This window comes from Rousettus aegyptiacus, unplaced genomic scaffold (genome assembly GCF_014176215.1).
Source record: "Rousettus aegyptiacus isolate mRouAeg1 unplaced genomic scaffold, mRouAeg1.p scaffold_m13_p_8, whole genome shotgun sequence".
NCBI classification, from domain to species: domain Eukaryota; kingdom Metazoa; phylum Chordata; class Mammalia; order Chiroptera; family Pteropodidae; genus Rousettus; species Rousettus aegyptiacus.
Genome location: NW_023416311.1, coordinates 42,287,460 through 42,309,071, shown reverse-complemented (window position 1 = coordinate 42,309,071; position 21,612 = coordinate 42,287,460). Strand labels below are relative to the sequence as shown.

The window sequence follows — 21,612 nt, the reverse complement described above, 5'->3', positions numbered from 1 at the left end:
CATCTTGCTTATTCATTAATCAGTTGACAGACATTTGGGTGGTTTACATCTTTTGACTATTATATTATGAATAATTCTGCTATGAACATTTATTCATGAACAAGTTTGTGTGAAGACATGTTTTCAGTTCTCTTGTATATATAGGTAGGAGTAGAGTTGCTGCATCAATTCTATGTTTAAGTTTATGAGGAACTACTAGACTATTTTCCAAAGGGGCTGCACCATTTCACATTTCTTCCAGCACTATGTGAGGGTTCTGATTTCTCTACATCCTTGCCAACACTCTTTATTACCTAACTTTTTTATTATAGCCATCCTACTGGGTATAAATTGGTGTCTCATTACAGGTTTTGTTTTGCATTTTCCTAAAGGCTAACACATTAAACTCTTTATGTGCTTATTGACCATTTGTACATATTCTTTGAAGAAAAGTGTATTCAGATCTTTTGCCCATTTTTAAATTGAGTTATTTATATTTTTATTATTGAGTTATAGAGTTCTTTATCAATCTAGATACAAATCCGTTATAAAATATGTCATTTGCAAATATTTGCTCCCATTCTTTGTGTTGTATTCCACTTTTTTGATAGTGTCCTTTGAAACACAAGTTTAAAGAATTTTGATGAAGCCCAACTTACCTATTTTTCTTTTATAGCCTTGGTGTTGGTGTCCTATATACCATTGCCAAATCCAAGGTGACAAAAATTTTGTCCTATATTTTCTTCTAAGAGTTTAACAGTTTTAGCTCTTATATTTAAATTTTTGATCCATATATACAATGTATATATGAGAAACACATATATTTTTGTATGTGAGAAAAATGTCCAACTTCATTCTTTTATATATGGCTATACAGTGTCCCAGTACCATTTGTCAAACGTCTGGTCTTTCCCTATTTCACTCTTGATTTTGGCACCCTCGTCTTGATACCTTTGTTGAAAATCAATTTACCATCACGTGAGTTTGTTTCTGGACTCTCATTTCTATTTCACTGATTTCTACATCTATCCTTTTGCCAGTACTACACTGTCTCGATTACTGTTGCTTTGCAGTAAGTTTTGAAATTGGGAAGTGTGAATACTCCAACTTTGTTCTTAAATGTTTTTAAGATTGTTTTGACTCTTTTGGGTTCCTTCAATTTCCATATGAATTTTAGGACTAGACTGTTAATTTCTGCAAAAAAAAAAAAAAGGTAGCTGGGATTATGAGAAAGGTTATTTTGATCTCCAGATCAATTTGGAGGGAGTACTGTCATCGTAATGATATTAAATCTTCTTATCCAGAAGTGTGGGATGTCTTTCCTCTCATCTAATCAGTTTTAATACACAAGAATGATATGATGCAGACATGTCACCAGGAAAAATAGAATTGATATTCCTTGGTTATAGGATAATGAATAATTTTGATTTTGTTTTTATACATTTCCGTATTTTCTAAATTTTTGACAAGAATATATTTTATAGAATTGAGTCCTACTGGCCCCTGCATGAAGAGCAGAGTAGACTACGTCTTGCCCTCCAGCTCTGCCTCAGTCAGAAAGAAGATGCTATCAAAATAGAGCCAGAGAGAAGGTGGCAAGAATTAAGGAACAAAGCCTAGAATGGGGTAGGAGTCGGGGGCAGAGGGAACAAAAGGAAGACAATTAAGAGAGAAAGGGAGAAGTTTGAAAGTAGAGGCATAGAGAAAGAGAAGCATTAAATAAAAGTAAGGAATAAAGCAAAAGGAAGAGGATAATCCCAACTTTGGAACCAAGAAGGCTGCCTGGGAATTAGACATCCCCACCCAACAGCTTGGGAGCTGTGCTTGGGGCCCCACCTGTATATCGGTCCCTGTTGGTACCACAAACACTGAAGAACATGCCCATTTCTACCCACATCCTCCATCCTGCTGCTGAAAGTCCAAGCCTTTGTTTTAAAAGGTGTATGTCAATTAAATAGACAATGGTGTTCAAGAGAAGCTACAAGAATATAACTCTACAGAAATTTCTTTTCTTTTTATTATTTAATCTCCATGCAAACACAATAGGGCACCACTAAGCCTCAAAACCTGATCTATTTTACAACGAAAGTTAAAATAAATTAAAAAGTTTAATAAAAAGAAAAAGAAAAGAACTATCAAGCTGCAAAAAGACATGGAGAGAGAGGTTGGTGGGGAAAAATGGTGTAGATGATAGAGGCTTTGTTCATCCCTCTTGCAACCAAATCAAAGTTTTGACAGAAACACGGAGCAAACAGCAAGTAAAGTCAGCTGAGATATAGATGAACAGAAGCACCACAACTAGGGAGAGAAATAACCAACCTGCATAGAAGGTAGATGGTAGGACAGGACAAAGATGCGAGGCTGCCTGATCCCTAGTGGCTGAGTGGGACAGACGCTATGGTAGCTGCAGACTCTTCTTAAAGAAGCCGTGTCCACCAGCGAACATTCATGGTGACAGACTTGCTCGCTCTGAGTACCAGCGCTGGGTCAGCTGGATGGGGAGCACCAGGAACTTACAAGGGGACACTGAGTTGTTGGAGTGAGGGCTATAGGTAAGGCTTTCTCCCAGGCAGAAGTGCTGGTGAAACCCATTGTCCCTCTGTTGAGTACTCCCCACTCAGAGTGTGTGGACTCAGCACTGCCATGGCTCAGATGTCATTGAACTGGATAACAGAGGTTGCTCCTCCCAGAGGATTCCCTGAAACTTCGCCTCCCCAACTTGCGGCCCCACCCAACCCCCATCTAGTTGTATCCTTGGGGACTCCAGTGCCCCTTGCTGAGCAGCGCCAAGATTCACACTTGATGACAGCTGGCCTCAGTTTCTGGCATAACCTCTTGAGGCAACTATAAGCACAGCATCTGTGGATTGCTTGCTGAATCTTTACAGGTGGCCCCAGAGGGGCACAGGCTGGGACTAAACTTATCCTGCAGCTGAACCCCTCTCAGGGCTGTTCCACTTAGACTTAGGAGCTTTGTTTAGTAAATAGAAAAAGACACAAAAAAAGGCAGCCAAAATGGGAAGACAAAGAAGCAGAAACCATGAAGGAACAGAACAGAGATCCAGGAATAATGGAGTCAAGCAATCTAACAGATGCACAGTTCAAAACACTGGTTATAAAGATACTCAATGAACTTAATGGAAGTGTAGATGAACTCATAAACAAAGAGATAAAAAAAAACATAAAAATGAAAATGAAAATTATAAAAGGGAACCAGTCAGAAATGCAGAACACATTATCTGAGATGAATAGTATATTAGAGAGAATCAACAGAGGGAATGAAGAAGAGGATCGAACGACCGATATAGAGGATGAGAAAGCCATGGACGCTCAACAGAATGGCAAGATAAAAGAAGCCAAGATTATAACAATAATTTAAGGAGCCTGTGGGATACAATTAAATGTAAAAATATCCGTGTCACAGGGCTACCTGAAGGAAAACAATAAGTTAAAGAGCTATTTGAAGAAATAATGATGGAAAACGTCCTTAACCTGTTGAAAGAAATAGACATACAACCCCAGGAAGCTCAGAGAGTCTCAAAAAAGATGAACTCAAAGAATCCCACACCAAGACACATCATAATTAAAATGCCAAAGGTTAAATACAAAATGAGAATCTTAAAAGCAGCAAGAGAAAAACGGTTACCCACAAGGGAGCACCCATAAGACTGGCAGCTGATTTCTCAAAAGAAACTATGCAGGACAGAAGGGCTTGACATAAAAAGTCAAAGTGATAAAAATCCGGGATGTACAACCAAGATTACTTTATCCAGCAAAACTGTCATTTAGAGTTGAAGGACAGATAGAGAACTTCCCAGACAAAATTAAGCTAAAGGAATTTATCAACGCTAAGCCAGTACTGCAGGAAATGTTGGAGGGGCTTCTTTAAGAAGAAAAAACATGTATCAAAAACATGAATAAAGAATGGTAATAACTACATTCCTATCAACAAACATTTCAAATGGAAAAGAATTTAGTGCTCTAACCAAAAGATAGAGTGGCTGAATAGATAAGAAAACAGACTCTAATATATGCTGCCTAGAAGAGACTCTCTTCAGATTAAAGGACACATACAGACTAAAAGGAAGGAGATGGAAAAAGATATTGCCTTGATGAACCTAAAGGGTTTTGTACTGAATGAAATAAGTCAGATAAAGACAAATATCGCATGATTTCACATACACATGGAATCTAAAGAACAAAATAGTCTATGGCCATGCCACCCTGAACAAGCCTGATCCCGTCTGATCTTGGAAGCTAAGCAGGGTTAGCTTAGCTAACTTTGATGGGAGACCACCTAGGGAGATCAGGTGCTGTAGGCATAAATAAATAAATAAATAAATAAATAAATAAATAAATAATAAGGGATTGTAAATTGGCAAGGTCCTTGCACTCTGTGAGGTCAACCAAGGGTTGCCTCACCTAAAATTGAAAATGAAATAAAATAAAGAACAAAACAAACAACAACAACAACAACAAAAATGAAATAAATTCATAGATACAGAGAATATTTTGAGTGCTACTAGGTGGTGGTGGGGTTTGTGGGAATGGTGAAAAAGGCAAAGGGATTAAGAAGAACAAATAGATACAAAATAGACATGGAGATATAAAGTGTGGCATAAGGAAAATAGTTAACAATGTTGTAACAAATATGTAAAGGTGAAGAGGAGTAATAGATTTAGTGGAGTGATCACTTTGTGAGTCCTATAGATCTCTAATCACTATGCTGTACGACTGAAACTAATATTATATTATTATATGCCAACTATAATTGAAAAAATTCATTGAATTGTACAATGCAAATATGAGCAACTACTTGTCTATTATATTTCAATAAAGCCAGGAGAGAAAAAGAATATATTTTATATAACCAGAAAGAAGTTATTTTTAAAAGAAAATATTCTTCAATAAAATATATTTAAAGTGTTTCATAAACATGAAATATGCTTGAAAACAAAAATGCTTAAAATATTTTTCAATATACTTGAATATATCACTTTTATTCTTGGTCATTTATTCATCAGAATTTACTGATTGAATGCTATGTGGCAAATACTGTGCTAGATCCTGAATGCACTGTTTTAACCAAACAGATATGATTACTGCCTTCATGAAGGGTACATCTAGTGGGAGAATGACCAAAAAACCAGCAAACAAAGTAGTCGATAGAAATACAATTACAAGTTGTAAAGAGTGCTTTGGAAGAAAGCCTTTAGTACTAGAATGGAGATGGTGGGGTAAAGCAAACCCACTTTGATATAGTGCTCAGGGAAACTCTAAGGCACCAACATTTGAGCTGAGTCTTGGGGACTATAGATGTAAGTATTGGTTTTAGATATTTGTCAAAATGTTCAAGACAGTTTCTTAAACTGAAGGGTAAAAACAAGAAGCTTTAAAATACCAGAGGCAAATTACTTTTAACAAATAGAGTAACCTCACCATCTCCTATAACATCATAAATAGGGTCCAAAATTCAGTACCATAAAATGTGGCGTTAAGTCACTGTACAATTAATGAAATGCACAGAAGAGCCTGCTGTGGTCCCACCGTGCAGCCCAAATTCTGACCTGTCCAGGCTGCAGTTTGGCTCCACCTGATGGTACTTGTCTGTTCCAATTTAACTGTCCACAGGGATGATTCTGGCAGGCTGGAAACTTCTTGGCAGGAGCATTTATTCTAGGACTCTTCAGTTAGCTAATGCCTTTTTTGTCAGCCTGATGGAGAAGGTCGCGCCGAGAGAATATTGAAGATTCTAAGCCCTACCTTTTACTTCCCTCTTCCTGAGAATGCGCACCCTGACATTTCCCCTCCTGGACTCTATCTTTCACTTATCCTTCCTCCAAACATAAGATCTCTAGTCCACTCCTGTTTGAGAATGAGGGCTAGGCAAAGGACTACAGCCAATATAGTTGAATGTTAATTATTTATTACAGCATATGTTTTGGTTGCTACCTGCCTACCCAACATCCATTCCCTGCTTTTAGTAACAGAATTCTGATTTTGTTTAGGAGGTAATGTAATAAACTGAATTACAAATTTACTTGAACTCTATTGCAGATAGAGCTGATGTAGTAGAGGCATGGTAAGGTGATATAGATTGACCAATAAATGCTGATTAAAAGATTTGGGGAAGCTCTGCTTTAATGATACAGACACCACTCATTTCAGCTTCCTTTTATACCTCCCTCCCTATAACTTAGAGATGAGGCTGAAGATATAGCAATCATTTTAAGACTATGATAATCATGAGGATGAATACTTTATATGAAGAATAGTGATGTGCTGAGCTAGAAGGAAGCTGAGCATTGACACCTTCATGGAACAGCTGTCCCAGCCTGGATGGACCACCTTCAGATTTCTAGGTGAAAAGTCAGTCCCCTTTTGACTGTGGTTAGGTTTCTATTATATAGAGCCAACCAAAATCCTAACAGATACAGTGAGTATAAACTTAATATCTTTTGAAGAATCTGAAGTTTTTAGGGTTTTAATGTGGAAAGTACAACTCTCACGTTTAATAAAAGAGAAAAATCATAGCATTCCACATCATATCACTCTAGAGTGGTCAGTAAAGATCATTAAATAGGGATAGCATAAAGGAGTGGCTTTGGAGAGGGAGTCTAATGCCACTTATATTCATTATCCCTATTCTCCAAGTCATATTGAATAAATATATATCCCAAGTAAAACTGTGCTTGCTGTGTAAACATACCTCTAGAGAAGTTCCTTGGTGCTTCTTTCAATAAGATTGCTATCCCCGAAGTCCTCCTACATATGAACTTTGTCCCAGTATAACTTCTAGGGCTACTATCACCACAGTTAAGTTATGGCTTAAGGTTCATTACTGCCCATATCTTCCAACTTTGAAGCAGATATATTAAAGTTATGTGGCTCAAAGAATGATACAGTTTTTTTCCACTTTTGCCCCAGCAGGTTTATACTCTAAATCCCTTCTTTATCATCACCATCTTACACACAATGCCTTTCATTCCAACACAAAGTCCTCAAATTATGCTCGCAGAATTTATTATTCTTAAGGGTAGATACAACCACCATTCAAAATAATATAAGCATTTGTATAGAAAGTCTAGTTCAGATAAGGCAACATATTAATAGCTCAGATTAGAGGCAGGGGGAAGGAAAGAATTCTAACTTGCTACATGCACTCCTGCCCACGCCAATTACATTCTTTTTGCATCCTAATGTGGAGTGTAGATAGTTTTTACTGCTGAAAATGAGGTAGCTAATAGCCTTTCAAGTAGGAAAAGCAGCACAACAAAGCTAAACTCTATAATGAAATTTTTATCCAAAAGAGGAAAAGACTTCCAGGTAAAAGTCTGTGTGGTCAACTAGTTATGTATTTTTTTTTCCATTTCAGAACAGAATTACTGTTTTCTGATATCTTTCTAACGTTTTCCAACTAAACCAGAAAAATAATAGAATTCAGCTAAGAATTATCATAATTGAGTTAAAAGTCCCAAATAAATGATTATTTTTTCTAATCGTCAAATTCTTACATGTCGAATTACCATTTTAGAGATCCTTAAAATTTTACCGGGTGAGGAAATTCCTCACTATTTTTTTTCCCAAGTAGGCAAGGACAATCATCAGGAGACAGCCTGGAATTTTCAGAGATCTTTAGTATCACTAAGCCGAAGGTATAATACACAACTTAGGCTGCCTAATTCTAGAGGGCAATTCAAATTTCAGCGCATAAGGTCTTAAGTGCCTTGTGTCAACCTTTGATTGAAGCTTACCGTAAAACATTACGATTGCCTTCTTCACCGTCAGTGATAAAAATCTGGGCAGAAGTAATTATTTTGCCAATCCCTGCGGCTTGAAGCCGCAACACCGCCGCTGTAGCGGATGTGCAAGCAAACACGGAGAGGGCTGAGTGGTCGCGCAGAAGCGCGGGGAGACTCCTCTGGCTCACCTGGTTAGCGCGTCGAGCTGGGGTACGGAGTAGAATTTACATTTCAGACTTGCCTCTAACCACCGCTCCTCCCTCTCCCAGTTGCTCCTATGTGCATCGTTCCCCTCAGGTTAATAGGTTTAAATCAGTACTGGTGGCAAACTACACCCATTCTTTGGGTTCCGAAGTTTGGAATGCAGGGACTCCGTGGCACTCGGAAGTTCTTTACGGCTTGTTGTCGTGTCCTACTCTGTCACTGAGAACGCATCCCTGTCTTGGTCCATCCCTAGGGCTGTCCACCCAGCAGCCAGGCAGATCGCTGCCCAGTGCCACACCATCTTGCCACCCAGGAGCCCGAGGCTGCAGATCAGCCCTTCCTACCTGGGGCAAGTGCCCAAACCCGTTTACCCACAGGCAGGAGCGCCCCGAGACCCGGGAGGAGGACTTGCATCCCGAAGAGAGGTCTCCCAACGCCCAGACAAAGACAGCCCTGGGAAAAGTTGGACCAGCCGGCACCTCCAGAATGCGGGCACAGCAGCCCCTCGGCCTCAGCGGCCGAGCCGGCGACGCGCTCCCAGAGTCGCCGCCAACTTTTGCCGCGCGCTTCTGAGCAACTTGCTGGAAGTTGCGGCGAGAGGGCTGAGGAGGGGTCAAGGGCGGCGCGGAGAGGCTGGGCTCGCCGCAGCCGGTTTCGGGTACCTCCCCGAGTACCTGCTAATGTATCCGTCGCCGTCGCCGTCGCACGTCTGGAAGAGGCGCCGCATCCGCTCCTCCTCGCCGGTGCTGGACGTGTCGCTGCTGCTGCTGCCGCCGCCGCCGCCGCTGCTGCCGCCGCGGGCGCTCCCCGCCGCCGCCATCATGCGCCCGCTCCCTGCGCCGGAGGAGGAGGACGCGCGGCCGCGGGAGGAATCCGTGAGCCTCAAAGGCAGCTCGCAGCCGCGCACCAGCCTGGCGACGGAGCATGCCCAGTGGTCGCCGGGCGCTCCGGCGAGGGAGTCCACTTCTCCGGGTTTTGCCGGGGCTGGGAAGATGGGCGCTCTGCAGTCCCAGGAGTCGGCACCTTAGGGCAGAGGGAGGAAGGGGAGGTGGCTCGTGCTGTCAGGGAGCCAAGGGTGGCGACCGGGACGCGAGGGGAGGCAGAACACACAGCGGGAGCCCGGGAAAGGTGTCAGCTCTGTGCATCTGGCCGCGACGCGGACCCCGGGCGCTTGGGCACGCTTCAGAAAGAGGGCGGGTGTTCTCCCGGCAGAACTCTTCAGACGGCCTGGAGTCGTGGATCCCTTTTTCAGGTAAAAGATAAATACGCATGTCTTGTAAACTTAATGCGGTATCCCTGGTCTCACTCTGCAAACTGCACTAGGTTTTGCTCGCATCGTCCCAAATGAAACTTGAAATGGCCGGCTTTTTTTTTTTTTTTTTTTTTTTTTTGAATGATCGGTCTTTTTAAGTGTTCTTAACACCTGTCGAGAAATCTGACCCCTCTTAGCCTTGACTGGTCGTCTATCTCTAGTGGGAACAATCTGTGCTCCTGTGTGGCATTGTGCACATCGGTCCATTTCTGGAACAGGCTCACTTTCCTGACCTGGCATCACTAGAACTTGCCCCAACCTTTTTTTTAATAACATCTAGAACGGACATAGTAGACGGTCCCATCTGATTCACACAACAGCCCTGAAAGATGATACCTCATAGGGTTATCTTGGTTATGAATGAGTTAGTATATAATGTAATGCAATTAGGACACTCTCTGGCACCTACTAAGTGCACAATAAATGTTAGCTCTCATTAACCCTAACTTATAGCTAAGAAAACCAAAGCCCTGAAATTTGCTTAAGGTTCCAGGATCAGTAAGGATCACAGCAGAGGCAAGCCCAGGCAGGCAGTCCTGCTCTAGAGCAGGAACACTTAAATATGACAGTATCCTTCTACCACTGCAGAAAGGGACCCACAGTGAACCAGTTTGTGGTTTAGAGAATGACTCATTATTCTGTCCCAGACTTTTTGCCAGATGTCTATGAAGTCGTGTGGTGGTTTGAAAACAAATCCCCAGATTCTTTGGTGTACCTCTCATCAAGAGGTGGAGCCTGTCACCTCCTCTGGAAACTGAGTTGGCCGTTGTGACTGTCTTGATTTTTGAGACCACGTTAGGAAAGTCAATGCAGATTCCAACTGATTCTCTCACTTGGAACACAGACCTCTGAAATCCAGAACTGCCTTGGAAGAAGTTTGGCCACCTGAAAGTTGCTAGACTGGAGAGATCATGTGGAAAGACCATGTAAAAACAGAAAGATGCCCAAGGAGCTTCAGAAGTTTGAGCCTTCCCTGCCTAAGGGCTATTTGAGTTAATGAGTGAGCTTTCAAATGCTGCTAGCCTTGAACACTGCAACTGCATGAGTGACCCAGAGCAAAAATTGTCCAGCTGAGCCCAGCCAACCCCTAGAGATATGATGATAATGAAAGGATTATTGCTGTTTTAAGCCACTTAGTTTTGAGGTGCTTTGTCATGCAGCAATAGATAACTGGAACACGTCCATATATCTTGGGACCGTCTGCCAGATCATAAGGAAGATTTCTCTGCCCTCTTTTCTCTCTCCACCACATTCATCGTTCCTACTTTACTTCTTTTTAATTCTTTAAGTTCTCAGTATTTCAGGGCACTTATTTAGTCATACAATGAATAAGATGTCATCTTAGAAGAACTTCGTCAATATATCCAGTATTTGCTTAATAGATACTATTAACAACACAAATATTTCTCTCCACAATAGAAGGACCAGCGACTAAGTTTCTAAAAATAAATAAATAAATAAATAAATAAATGTTTAAAGTCTTTATTTTTCTATTTTTTATAGAATAAAACTTTTATTATTATCTGATAAGACAGCCAGATAGGTTTGGTTTCCCATAAATCCTCCTAGAGCATTGATAGTTTGGGGTGGGAGAGAAAGAAAAAAGCATTTTTCTAAATACCACATTCATGGAGGATTTTTCAGGATTTAAGTAGATCTTTTCATAATCATACCCCATATAGACAAAAAGTGGGGTGTAAACCTCAACCAGTCATATCTCAAAACATGTATCTCTTGAGAGAATACGTGGATTACAGCTCTGAAGGTTTAAATTTAAACCATCTTGAATTAAATCTGAACACACAAAAAGTGTATCTTGACAAATTTCCCAAATAACATTTGCTCATGCTCTGGTAACTCAGAAATGGCAGAACAGATAGATTTAACCTTCCAGAAAAAAATTTGTTTCTTAGCTGATATGAAGCATATGAAATTTCAGCTGAAAAGGTTAGTTACTAAAGGGAGAAATTTGTAAGACATTGAAAATAGAGATGCTATATGAACATAAAGATGATAAATGTAAAGTAGGAGCTTGGAATGAGAACAATACCCATGGCCATAAATCTAACCATACTGGTTATGTCATAATTACAAAGGTTCTATACGTTAATCTTAGATAAGAGCATAGCTCAACATTGTTATCCTTATCTTTTTTCTTCTCAGATTTCTCTCCGTTATAATAGTACTTCATATTTATGTAATATATTTCAAAATATACTGTATACATTACAAGATATACTGTCCTATATATCGAAAGTTACCTACTAAAACAAAATGAAACAATTATAACACTGTGCAAACCTGATTATCTGGTGCGTGCTTGCCACTGCTTTTGTGTTTACTTGCATTAGGATTACATGCTAGAATTGGAGTAAGGACCCTTCCGGTGCCCTCTGCCTGCTTTTCTCTCTCTTAGGTGTTTTTAGGAGTTCAGCTCAATTCCTATATCCCTCAAGGAGCCTTTCTTCACTACCCCAGGTCACACCGATCTTTGGCAGCTCTCAGCTTGAAGCATACATTTTGAGAGTAGAATTATATAATTTAATGGTGATTTCCTCCCCCTCCCCCAACCCCACCCCCACTAATTTAATATTAAATGAGGTTGTAAATTCCTGAGAGAAAACAGTGAAGTAACGTTGAGGAAGCTGACTCACTTTTATGGAGCCTTTATTTCAAATCGGTATATACTGATTTAAATGTTTAAATATTTTACCTTACTAAAGCTATCTAGTGAGAAAGGTATATATTAACCTCATTTATGGGGTGGAAGGTGGCGAGTGAGGGGAATTAAATCCAAAAAATTTAGAATAATACACCTAAGTAAATATCTGGAATTAAACTTGTATCAACCTGTCAAGACTGTGTTTTTCATATTTACTTCATATTGTCTAAATATCCTGGCCAGTGCTATTCATGTTAGGCATTATACTTTTTGAGAAACATTGAAAAGGGGTAACAATAATAAAGCTTATATCGATGATGTATGTGTTACTTATATATTTATAGTCATAAGAAGTCATCATGAACTTTTATAATCTGTCCCAGTTTGGGTCTCTGGGAAGCAGATTCCAAGAGAGATTCACATAGAGGGAAAGTGGCCTTGGTGTCCAACATGTGGGGGAGGGAGGTACAAGAAGCAGGAAGGGAAGAGGGAGAAGTCATACTTTCACATATGCCTCAGAGCACACTCATCTGGCCTCACAGACCTCTGGAGCTAAAGTGACCTGTGTTAGTTCCCTATTACTGTTGAAACAAATTACCACAAACTTAGTGGCTTAAAACAACCGAAATTTATCATTTTACAGTTCTGGAGGTCAGAAATCAGAACTAAGTCTCACTGAGCTAAAATCAGGGTGTCAGCAAGACCATGTTCCTTTTGGAAGTTCCAGCAGAGAATCCATTTGCTTGCCTTTTCCAGCTTCTATAGGGTGTCTGCATTCCTTGACTCTTGGCTCCTTCCTCCAACTTCAAAGCCAGCTGAGTAGCATTTTCAAATAGCCCTTACTTGATCTTCTTATCTGCCTCTCACTTATACATTAAAGGACAAAGGACACCCCTCCTTATGATCCCACTGGGCCAACACAGAAAATCCAGGATAATCTCTTTATTTTCAGTTCAGCTGATTAGCAACTACAATTCTATCTGTTAACTTAATTCTCCCTTGCCATGTAACGTAATATATTCACAGGTTTCGGGAATTTGAATGTGGATATCTTTAGGTGAAGGGCATTGTTCTGCTATCACACAGTCGATCCAATTGTGTTGCGCTGAAATGAAATAGCTGGGTATTTATACCTCTGCCTCAATCAGTCATTTAATATAGAACCCCAGCCCCTTGGATCCACAACCCAGGAAGGTTGTGACTTTGACAAGGTTACTAAAGCAGAATCAATTGCTGATGGACTGACAGCTGAAGGTTGTCTTCAGACAGCACCTTTAGAAGCTGGTAATAAGTTCTTTTGGGGAGGGAGAACTGGATGGTGCATCTCCGTGTTTATCACAAATCATTCCTTGAGCCATTAGAAACACTTCTTCATATATGTTTCAGGAGCATCTCCTCTTGGATTCTGATGGGCCTCTCTTTCTGGGTTGAATCTTGGAACAGGAAAAATGATAATCCCAGCATTGTTGTAAATCCTAGGGTGCCTAATGCTATTCATCGGCTCCCTGTTCCACTAGTAAGTCTATACTCCCCTCCCCCACAGCCCGCTGTCTGCTTACTTGGTGCTACAACCCAGATCCTCATCTCTCATTGATGCACTTGTTCATTTACTGTTACAATTGGACAAGGGAATACAAAGAGGTACCCAAATAAGTCACCTATGTGCTAAACATATTCCTCTTTGCCCCTTTTATGTAACTCTAGCCCTTCTTCTTATTGATGATTTGAGTCAATTTCCTCAGCCAAGTTACTCTTCTTTTTTTCCTGCTGATATCTTTATCCCTTGGTGGAAGGTGTTTCTCATAGGACAACAGGACTTCAAACTCTGTAGAAGTGAGAGCTTTGGAGCCAGGAGGCACAGATTTCCTAAATGGATCATGGGAGGTCAAAGTAAGTGTGGTCACCCCTGCTTCTACCCCTTGGGTTCTAGTGAACAACCAAAGCGACTCCATCTTAGGTATAAGACTCCATCTTAAGCACAGGCCAGTTCCCGGAAAAGCTGCAGATAGCGAGACGATCACCCTACCCTAGACTCAGCCAATCAGAGCAACTATGGAAAGTAACTCCAAATTCCCCGCCTTGTTCCTTGGAGCCATCACCCAGCCAATCCTGCTAAGCGACAAGCTCGTTGTACCAATCCTGTAACACCAAGACATCGCTCCCCATGCTTACAATTTTTCCCTTCAAATACCCCTGAAGCCCCATGTTCGGGACCGCCTCCTACTCACTGCTGCGTCGGTGTGCGGACTGCGGCCCGGACTCGAGTCTGAAATAAACTCCCTCTTGCTCTTGCATCGGTGTCGGCTTCTTGGTGGTTCGTGGAGATACGAGTCGGGGCATAACACTAGACCCATGTAATCTTCCTACTGGCGATGCAACACTATATGAAGTCTTTGATTCAAGGTATATTCTATGTCCTAGAGGGTGTTCACCATCCTCATAAAATATCGCCTTGAAGCAGGCACTTCAGCTGTGCTTCTGGGAGGCTGTTCTCTTTACAGCAGCTTCTGGGTGGTGCAGTATGTGATATAGCTAATGGATCTGATGATCGTGTGTCCAATCCTGCACTTCAGGTGATGTGGGTTACCTGATTTGACACAATCTTATGTAGGATCTCATGTCAATAGAATAATAGTGGCTGAAGCCCTGCAAGTAGGAAAAGTACATGTATACCAGGAATAAGTGTCTAACATGATCATGAATCACTGGCCCTTTCAGAATAGAAGTGACCCAGTGTACTCAACTTGTCATCAGATGGTCAGTTTGTCTCCTCAAGGAATGGTGCCATACTGAGGGGTCCAGCATTAGTCTCTGTTAATGGCAGAATGGACATTTGATAGCAGTAGCAGTGACATCAGCCTTAAATGAATTCCCATGTTGTTGTGCCCATTCATAGCCTCCATTTCTGGGGTGGCTGATGACAGGGGCTGGTTAGCATTATCTCGCTGAGTCATTTTGTCTACTTGGTTGTTTAGTGCCTCTTCTGTGGTGGATGCTCTTTGGTCTACCTTAGTATGTGATAGAGAGGTCTTTATATTTTCTGTCCATTGCTATATGTCTAGTCACATGTCTCTACTCAGTCCTTCTTGTCTCCCTTGTTCTTCCATTCTTCCTCTTTTTGTGCTACTGACCAGCTAGCTAAGCCACTTGCCACTACCTATGAGTCTATATATATTTTAACTTTGGGCCATTTTTCTCTATATAAAGTGGATGAACATGTGAAGCTCTGCCTATTGGGAAATATTTTCCTTTTCTACAGTTTTGGTTCCCAGGGAAGCATACCCAGAGACACAATTTGGTGTGCAGGCTATCTATTGAGGGTATTGCAAGGACTGTGGAAAAACAAGAAAGGAAGCAAGATCGGGTAGAGGACAAGTATAGCTTGGTATAAATCTGATGACAATTAGTTGACCTGATAGGGACCTCTGGAACTAACATGATCTTTCAGAATTGTCTTGTGGCCTGGCATGGCTGGGTCTGTATCTCCACCTCAGTCAGTCACTGGGTATAGGCTGCTCTGAGAAGGTCATTGACTCTGGTTAAGGAGTTTCTTTGAGGCTGTCAATCCCTAAGCAGTTTGACAGCTGAAGGCTGCAGTTGAAAGTATTCCCAGCAGCTGGACCAATAAGTCCATTCTTGAAAGGGGATTGGGTGGCTCATCTTTTTGTCCATACAGAATCAGATAGTCTGAGTTCAAATTCTGTCTGTGGTATTACTCTCTGGGTGATTTTAGACAAATTACTTAACCTCTCTGAATTTTGTTTTTCTCATCTGTAAAATGAGTAAAATGGGGATTATAGTATTATTTCATAGGGATTTTTGAAATTCCAGGAAGGACATTATTTCATGTAAAGTACATTATCTGGATCATTAGGAAGAACCCAGTGAAATTATTGTGTGTTTCTAATTTTTTTATTATTTTTATATAATAAAAATAATATGGATCAAGCTATGCACCATGATATTTCTAGGACCTTTATTGTTGGATATCTGATATCATCAGTTCTTCTCTTTTACAATGTTTTATATTTTTCTTTCTGAGTTCAGTTAGCTATACGGTATTTAGTTTTAAATCTCTGGAGAGGGGACCTGCTTTCTTTGCATACACAGCACCTCGTATGGAAAAGGCTTACATTTCATCTTGCTGCTAAAGGGTAAGGAAATACAACAGGGAATCTTGCGGCATGGTCATGTGCATGGCTGAGTGTGTACATGGGTATGCATCATCATCACTCTTTAATTAACTGAGATTATGACTGGCTCTCCAGTTACCACCACCTCAGCTATGGTGGGTTTGGTAGGCTGTGAAGCACAGCCTTCCATTTGGCAAATGCTCAATGTTGGTTAGCTTTCAAAAATCCCTTGTTAAATATCATCTCTTGTAAGGACCTTAGGTATCCTGGCTTTAAGCTGAGCAACCATACACTGTGAGGGATCAAAGTGGCCCCCGGTGAAGAAAATTGTAAGACCAAGAGCCCCAGAGAGAAGAATTCCAACCCAACATTTTAGGCAAAGCCCTTAGGGCAGTGGTTTTCAAAGTGCAGGTTGCAGTCCATCAGTGGGTTGTGAAATCATTTTAATGGACGAAGACCAGCTTTCCGTTGTTGTTGTTAATGAGCTAAAGAAATAAAAAATAGAAAATATCTGAATGTATTTTTACCTAGTAATTTTACATATTGTTTCAGAAAACTTTTTCAGTTGTGCATGTATGTGTTTTTGTTTTTGTTTTTTTGTTTGTTTTTTGTTTTCCTGGAATAGAATAATAATAAAAAAAAATTTGTGTCTCGTTGTGTATCTGGCTCAAATATACTTCCTTAGGGGAAGATATTTATAGCAAGAACAATTACTCTGACACTCTTAGCCCAGAAGCCTTACTTTTCTTTCCTTTTTTTCATCAGGAGTGGCTTGAGTCATTTCTCTTAATCCTTTCCATTTCATTCGCCTTCTATTCATCATAGTTGGGGTAATTATAGGGCAATGTATTTTATTTCTCTTTCTCTTATGCCTCTACTCAGTTTTAGATGTCACCCATGGTGGGCCAAGAAGTCTGGACTGCTCTATTTTTCTCTGCTAGAAGGTAAAGCAGTCAAGAGTGAGCTAGGCTGCTGGGTTCTGGGAGGAGGTTGGACCAGACTTCTTATCCAAGATGGATGGCGCCAATGAAGAAATTACCGGAAATCTTACTTGGACCTTCAAATCTAAGTTGCTAGACAGAAACCTGGAGCTGATATGCAGAGGCAGTGGCAGTAACAAAGGTGGGGGAGGATGAGTTGATGTTGCAGTTTTGAAATGCAAGAAAGGGAGGCTAAAGGGAAGAATTCCCAAAATGAGAAATATCCACAGCAATGCTTCATAATTTGAAAACAAGAAAAGCTAAAAACACACAAGCTATTTCTTTATCTACCAATTTATATATTTTAAATGTGCCCAAAGCAAGATGATTAGGGTGTGGGTTACATAGTTGTATCAATTTCCAAGTTATATAGCTAAAAATGTGCATTTCAATATATACATTTTGGTTGAAAAATCATAGACGCCTTCTGACATGTGAGAATTCAGCAAGAAGGCACAAGCTTTGAATCCAGAAGAAGGCCCTCATCAGAGAAGATCATGCTGGTACCTTGCTTGATCTTGAACTTCTAGCCTCTAAGACAGTGAGAAATAAACTTTCTTTCTTTCTTTCCTTCTTTCTTTTTTCTTTCTTTCTTTCTTTCTTTCTTTCTTTCTTTCTTTCTTTCTTTCTTTCTTTCTTTCTTTCTTCCTCCCTCCCTCCCTCCCTCCCTCCCTCCCTCCCTCCCTCCCTCCCTTCCTTCCTTCCTTCCTTCCTTCCTTCCTTCCTTCCTTCCTTCCTTCCCACAGAAGGAGAGGAAGGGACTGAAGAAGAGTACAAAGGTACCAGTGTGAATCCAGTGCACTTCTTGGACTCCACTGCTCAGATTCAGCATTTTCTAATATTTTGCTTGTGAAGATGTTAAAGAAAAATTTCAATGAGAGAAAAAGTATTATATTTACAAAGTATTAAGTGTTCCAGGGGAAAAATAAACTCATTATTTTGTGAGGTGTAAATAAATTGTCAAGCTATAGAAAAATGTGTCTGATCTTTCTTCATCTACAAGTAAGGGTAAATTTAGCCTGTGCTTTAAAAACTAGATTCTTTAATAAAATGGAAACATTAAATATTCAGTGATAAACCTTTATTCTTTCAGTAGGTTTTTGATGTTTTCTTCTCTTCAGAGGGCCCCAGAGGGGGTTCCCAGGAGAGGGCTCCAGGAATAGACAGACTATCTTTATATCTGAGTTCTTCTTAACAGTCTCCCAAGGGAGAAATTTTGGGGCATTTATTCTCCCAATCCTACTGCATCCTCTCATAGACTTTCATTTGATTCTTTTTACAATCACAGTTAAATCCTTAAAGTGGCATCATTTCTACACTGGATTTTTACAGCCTACTCTTGATTGGCATTCTAACAGCATCATTTCCTTACAATTCTATAAGGACATATGCCAGCTGACATATTTATAACTCCTATCTTTAAAAGCATGTAGTGGTTCTAATTCCCAGTAAAGTAAATTTCCTCTGCTACTAGACCATAGACTAGACTCAGATCTCGGGTCACTGCTTTCTTCCCCATTTCCTTCAACCTGCCTCTCCAACTTCCCAGGGACTGGTCTTCAGGGTTATGACATGGTGCTTCTAAACCACTCTTTTGCTTAGACAGTTTTTCCCTGTGAGCTTTTCCAACTCTCTTCTTCTTTTATCACGTGTCTCTTTAAAATTACATCTATTTTTAAAAAACTAGCAAGACTTCCTGGGAGAGATGATTTTCTTCCTCACATCGGTCACCCCTAGCACAAGATAGCAAGTGCTCAGTAAGTTACACAATGCATTTGCTGACCTATTGTCACATTTAGAGGCTGAGCTTTAGTGTTTGGGAGATGGTTTAAGGGTGTTCCAGATGTTTTTGAGGCACATCCTGTAAAAATACTCATTTACGTTTTAACTCTAAGACCTAAGAGCCCATGTCTACTTACATTTTTCTCTCTGAGTGCTGAATGTTAGGGTTTGATATTTTGGATAATGGTTGGGATGACATGATAGGTTCTTGTGAACCCAACGGCTGCTATTTCAACCTTTACTATGATTTCTGCTTGTATGTTAAAATTGATGACCTTCAAGATGGAAGACTTAAAGCAAAAGATAGCTTTCTAGTACCACCTTGTGGCTGATCTGTTAACATACAGTTTAAGCTGATTACTAGATAGATAAATAGACATGCAAAATTTTAGCAAAATATAAATTTTGATGTATATATAATTATATATGTAACAAATTATAAAGCTGGAAGAAATTTTACAATTACTTAAATCTCAGGCAGTGGGAATACATTTTATTCTACAGATTCGGATATGCAGGACTTAATTTCTCTGTAATTAACTTAATTTCAGTTAATTCAGAGTCTCTCTAGTCTGCCCCTAGACTTGCTTCTAAATTTGGAAGACTCAAGGGGTGTCAAGGCATCAGGAAATGTGGGAAGAGTTTTTTGATCCTTGGTTGTCAAATAACATAAGTCACTTCTGAGTCCTTCATTGCCCGTTCCCAGATGCAAGATGCCTTCAGAGTCGGTGCATATCTCTGCCAGTTCTGGACCCTTCTTGGGCACCAAAAATCCTCACACTGACCCCCACCTGCACAGACACACCACACCACCATTATTTTCTTGGCTACCCCTCTGAGACTTTACCTGGGAAAGTGGCATGCATCATTCTGTTCTAGGCTCTCCCAAACCATCAGACTTTTTGTTTTATTCTCTTCTAGGAGAACAGAGGTTGGGATCCTTTTTCAGTGACTCACTGGCACGTTAGTACATGACTTCTTCTTCCCGCAAGTCTCCCAATTTCCCCCACCTACAGCCCCTGGCAACCACTTTTCTACTCTCTTTCTCAATGTTCAATGAGTTTGAATTTTTTTTTTTTTTTTTTTTTTTTTTTTTTTACATTTTGTGTATGACACCATGCAGTATTTTTATTTCTCTGTCTGGCTTATTTCACTTGGCATAATGTCCTCCAAATTCATCTATGTTGTCACAGATGACAGAATTTCCTTTTTTCTTTTAAGGGTAAATAACATTTCATTACATGTATGCCACATTTTCTTGATCCATTTATTTGTCGATGGACACTTAGGTTGTTTCTAAACCTTGACTATTTTGGATAATGCTACAATAAACATGGAGTACAGATTTTTTTTGAGAGAATAGTTTTGTTTCCTTTGGATATATACCCGGAAATGGGACTGCTAGATCACATGGTAGCTTTATTTTTAATTTCTTGGGAAACCTCCATATTATTTTTTATAATGGCTGCATCAGTTTACATTTCCACCATTCATGTACCTATTGGCCATTTTTATATATCTTTTGGAAAAACATCTACTTATATCCTTTGCCTATATTTTAATTGGGTTGTTGTTATTATTATTATTATCATTATTATTATTATTGCTATTGAGTTGTATGAGTTCCTTAAATATTTTGTATATTACCCCCTTGTGGGATACGTGGTTCGCAAATATTTTCTCCCATTCCATAGGTTACCTTTTCGTCTTGTTTCCTTTGCAGAGCAGAATTTTTAGTCTGATGTAGTCTCACTTGTTTATTTTTACTTTTGTTGCCTTTGCTTTTGGTGTCAAATCTAAAAAAATCATTGTCAAGACCAATATCAAGGAACTTACTCTCTGTTTCATTCTGTAGGTTTTAAAGTTTCAGGTCTTAGGTTAGAATCTTTAATCCATTTTGAGTTGATTTTTGTGTGTGGGGTAAGATAATAGTGCAGTTTCATTCTTTTGCACATGGCTTTCCAGTTTTCCTAATACCTTTTATAATTAGAATCCGTTTATTTATTCATTTAATTATTTATTAATATCACTTTGGATTTTTATTTTACTACATAGGTTATAAAACAATACTATCATTATTTTATTACTTAAGTTATGTTAGCATTTGCTCTTAGGAGGGAGCTCCTTGAGATTGGCTCTTTGTTCTTCCAATAAAATTGTATTTTTTTTTTGAGCAATTTCTTACTTTCTGGCACTTCAACATGTTTCAGCTCATCTTGTTTTTGTCCTGTTACAGCCCCAGAACCAACCTTATTTCTAGGAACTCCTGGTTCCTTCAACTGGAGAATAGTATTTGGAAACTAGGATCTGGGGACTAGGTGCAATAAATGATATTGGGATATCATTGCTTCTAGGCACTCCCGTTTATAGTAATAGGCACATACACATTTATTTTTATTTCTCTATCTGTCCGGCTGTACATATATATCAAGAGCCAGGATTTCACACTGATACTGCTAATTCCAATCCAACATCACAGAGGTCATTCTGGCTTTCCCTCTTTCCTTATTTATAATTCCTTCTCCAACATCTTGTTAATTAATACAGAATATTCGATGATGCAAATTGAGCTGGAATTACATTTCAATTTAAAACATCAAAAATTACATAATAACTATGTATATCCAGAGGTCCCAGAATAACTTTTATGAAGGAGGAAAAATGGTATCTTTGCCTTATAATATTATGTAGAAAAAAATCTGCTAGACTCACAATTTTGTAGGTTATTTTTTAAAAAACAAATTTATTAAGGTATAATAGACATACAGTAGCACATATTCATAGTGTATAATTTGAAAAGTTTTGAAATGTACAATATG

The 21,612-nt window shown here is 39.7% G+C and overlaps 2 protein-coding genes across 6 annotated transcripts in view; one reads left to right on the top strand and one right to left on the bottom strand.

Annotated features, from left to right (window-relative positions):
* Positions 1-8,765, bottom strand: part of MCC (MCC regulator of WNT signaling pathway) — a 377,378-nt gene extending 368,613 nt beyond the window's left edge. Inside the window, exon 1 of one of the 2 annotated variants that reach the window (XM_016147258.2) lies at positions 8,587-8,765. In XM_016147258.2, the coding sequence (XP_016002744.2) occupies positions 8,587-8,747 (161 nt within the window). In that variant the 5' untranslated portion in view covers positions 8,748-8,765. The remainder of the gene's footprint in view (positions 1-8,586) is intronic. The other variant, XM_016147249.2, reaches the window with a different exon arrangement.
* A 52-nt stretch (positions 8,766-8,817) lies between these two features.
* The window catches only part of YTHDC2 (YTH domain containing 2), a 75,853-nt gene continuing 63,058 nt past the window's right edge, over positions 8,818-21,612 (top strand). For 2 of the 4 annotated variants that reach the window (XM_036225263.1, XM_036225262.1), the window contains exon 1: positions 8,818-9,176. In XM_036225263.1, the coding sequence (XP_036081156.1) occupies positions 8,849-9,176 (328 nt within the window). In that variant the 5' untranslated portion in view covers positions 8,818-8,848. The remainder of the gene's footprint in view (positions 9,177-21,612) is intronic. The other 2 variants (XM_036225264.1, XM_036225265.1) reach the window with 2 other exon arrangements.